This window comes from Chiloscyllium plagiosum, chromosome 7 (assembly GCF_004010195.1).
Source record: "Chiloscyllium plagiosum isolate BGI_BamShark_2017 chromosome 7, ASM401019v2, whole genome shotgun sequence".
Lineage (NCBI taxonomy): Eukaryota > Metazoa > Chordata > Chondrichthyes > Orectolobiformes > Hemiscylliidae > Chiloscyllium > Chiloscyllium plagiosum.
The window spans coordinates 107,182,141-107,185,457 of NC_057716.1; the positions used below are offsets into that span (position 1 = coordinate 107,182,141).

Genomic DNA, 3,317 nt, shown 5'->3' on the forward strand with positions numbered 1-3,317 from the left:
TCTCTCTCCCCCATCCGCTGTCTCTCTCTCTCTCCCTCTCTCTATCTCTTTTCTCTCTCTCTCTCTCTCTCTCTCTCTGAGGAGGAGGGGGTCTATCTCTCTCTGTCTTTAGGGGTACGATGGCTGGGGGTTCCGTGGAGCTGCATTAATTTGTTAATTCTCTGCCTGTACAGGGGCCTATGGTAGCTCAGAACCAGAACCAGAACTTGGCAACCAAGGGTTTGCTGCCAATTCCTGGGATGATCGGAAAGTTCGTCACACATTCATCCGAAAGGTAGGTGCACCAGGCGCGAATGTTACTTGCCGCTTGTGAGCTCAAACCTGGATATTGCCCGGATCTTGTTGCATTTGAACCTGGACTGCTTCAGTATCTGAGGAGTTGAGAATTGTGCTGACCAGTACAATCATTGGTGACCATCCCCACTTCTGATCTTATGATGGAGGGAAGGTCATTGATGAAGCAGTTGAAGATGGTTGGGCCGAGGACACTACCCTGAGGAACTCCAAGCCCCTCTTTGGCGCAATGGTAGTGTTCCTACCGCTTGCCCAGGAGGCCTGGGTTTAAGGAGAAAGTGAGGTCTAGGTGTGTAATAACATCTCTGAACAGGTTGACAAGAAAAATAGGTATTCTGAGGAATTCTATGGTGCTCTTGTGGTACAGTGGTGTTCCAGCAATAAAGTTTCAGGCCTGGGTTTAAGTCCCACCTGCTCTGAAGGTGTGTAATAACATCTCTGAACAGGTTGACAAGAAAAATAGGTATTCTGAGGAATTCTATGGTGCTCTTGTGGTACAGTGGTAGTGTCTCTAGCTCTGGATCAGGGATATGGGTTCAATTTTCACTTGATGCAGAGCTATGTAATAACATCTCTGAACAGAGGTGTTTGATTAGAAAATATCTATCCTGAGGAACCCCTGCAGGGATGTCCTGGAGCTGAGATGACTGACCTCCAACAACCACAGCCAGTTTCCAATGTGCCAGGTATGACTCTAACCATAGAGTCTCAGCACAGAAACAGACCCTTCGGCCCAACCAGTCCGTGCCAAACATAATCCCAAACTAAACTAGTCCCACCTGCCTGCTCCTGGCCCGTATCCCTCCAAACCTTTCCTAATCATGTCCTTATCCAAATGTCTTTTAAACGTTGTAATTGTAGTCACATACACCACTTCGTAAGGGAGTTCATTCCACACACAAACCACTCTCTGTGTAAACATTTGCCCCTCACGTCTATCTTAAATCTCTCTCCTCTCACCTTCAAATCCCCTATCCTCTGGAAAAGACAACTACCATTAACTCTTATCTATACCGTTCATTATTTTATAAACTTTTAGAAGGTCTCCTCTCAATCTCCGACACTCCAGTGAAAAAAGGTCCCAGCCTCTCCTTATAACACAAACCTTCTGTACCTGGCAACATCCTGGTAAATCTCTGGAGAATTTTCCTCTGGTAAATATTGATTCCAGTTTAGCCAGGACTTATTGATGCCACACTCGGTCGAATGCAGCCTCGATGTCAAGGGCTGTCCCTCTCCCCTCCCCTCTGGAATTCAGCTCTTTTGTCCATGTTTGACCCAAGGCTGTAATGAGGTCAGGAGCTGAGTGACCCTGGGGGAACCCAAACTGGGCGTCACTGAGCAGGTTATTGCTAAGCAGGTGCTGCTTGATAGCTCTGTTACTGACCCCTTCCATCACTTTCCTGATGATCGAGAGGAGACTGATGGGGCGGGAATTGGCCGTGTTGGGTCTGTCCTGCTTTTTCTGTCCAGGACATACCTGGGCAATTTTCCACATTGTCGGGTAGATGCCAGTGTTGTAACTGGACTGGAACAGCTTGGCTCAGGGAGAGGCAAGTTCTGGAGCACACGTCTTCAGTACTATTGCCAGGATGTTGTCAGGGCCTGGAGCCTTTGCAGTGCCTCCAGCCATTTCTTGATATCACGTGGAGTGAATCAAATTGATTGAAGACTGGTATCTCTGATTCTGGGGACCATTGGATAAGGCTGAGATGGATCATCCACTCGACACTCTGTGAATGCTCCAACCTTACTGTTTGCCCTGATGTGCTGGACTCTTCCAACATTGAGGATGGGGAGATTTGTGTAGCCTCCTCCTCCAGTGAATTGTCCACCACCGTTCAAGACTGGATGTGGTAGGAGTGCAGAGCTTAGGTCTGATCTGTTGGTTGTGGAATCGCTTAGCTCTGTCAATCACTTGCTGCTTCTGCTGTGTGGCAATACAAGTAGTCCTGTTTGGAAGATTCACCAGGCTTTTAGGCTTGCCTGGTTTTGCTCCTGGCACGCCGTCCCCTGTGTTCTCCCACCTGCAGTATGAGTTTTATTTGTGAGTGCTCCCAGGGCCTGTGTATGGTTCAGTGAGGCCTCTCCACACCCTTCGCCTGACTCCCCAAGTCGATCAGTTCTGGAAAAGTGTAGAGGTGAATGTGGCAGAGTTTGGGGACAGGGACTGTGAGATTTGTGAGCAGTTTCGCACAGGGAGTGAAGAGGTATTGGAGGTTTTGGCGTGCTTTAAAGGGGACAGGTCCCCAGGCCCAGATGGGTTGTATCCCAGGATGCTCTGGGAGATGAGGGAGGAAATTACAGAGACCCTGACCTAAATTATCAAATCAGCTCTGGCCACAGGGGAGGTGCCAGAGGCTGGAGGACAGTGAATGTGGTTCCATTTGACAAGAATGGTGGTAGAGATAGACCAGGGAACTATAGATGAGGGATTCTAACCTCTGTAGTAGGGAACGACTGGAGAAAATTAATCTCTGTGTAGAGAAGCAAGATTTAATTAGGTATAGACGATATGGCTTTGTTGGAGGGAGGTCATGCCAAACAAAACAGAATATTTAGAGGAGCTTCAGATTGCAGTGTATTGGAGGTGGGCGAAGGTCCGCGCTGGCCTATTACCTGCCCTCGACCTCTTCATTTCCAACTGCTGCCGGGACATTAACCGCCTCAACCTGTCTACCCCACTTCCCCACTCCAACCTCTCATCCTCACAACGCGCAGCCCTCCAATCCCTCTGCTCCAATCCCAACCTCACCATCAAGCCAGCGGATAAAGGGAGCGCAGTGGTAGTCTGGCGCACTGACCTCTACACCGCTGAAGCCAAACGCCAACTCGAGGACACCTCTTCCTACTGCCCCTCGACCATGACCCCATCCCCCATCACCAAACCATCATCTCCCAGACCATACAGAACCTCATCACCTCAGGAGATCTCCCACCCACAGCTTCCAACCTCATAGTCCGGGAACCCCGCACTCCCCGGTCCTACCTCCTTCCCAAGATCCACAAGCCCGACCACCCTG

The 3,317-nt window shown here is 49.6% G+C and overlaps 1 protein-coding gene across 6 annotated transcripts in view; it reads left to right on the plus strand.

The window, feature by feature from the left end:
* The window catches only part of tmbim1a (transmembrane BAX inhibitor motif containing 1a), a 63,702-nt gene that overhangs the window by 41,130 nt on the left and 19,255 nt on the right, over positions 1–3,317 (plus strand). For all 6 annotated transcript variants that reach the window (XM_043694370.1, XM_043694372.1, XM_043694373.1 and 3 more), the window contains one exon: positions 174–274. In XM_043694370.1, the coding sequence (XP_043550305.1) occupies positions 174–274 (101 nt within the window). The remainder of the gene's footprint in view (positions 1–173; positions 275–3,317) is intronic.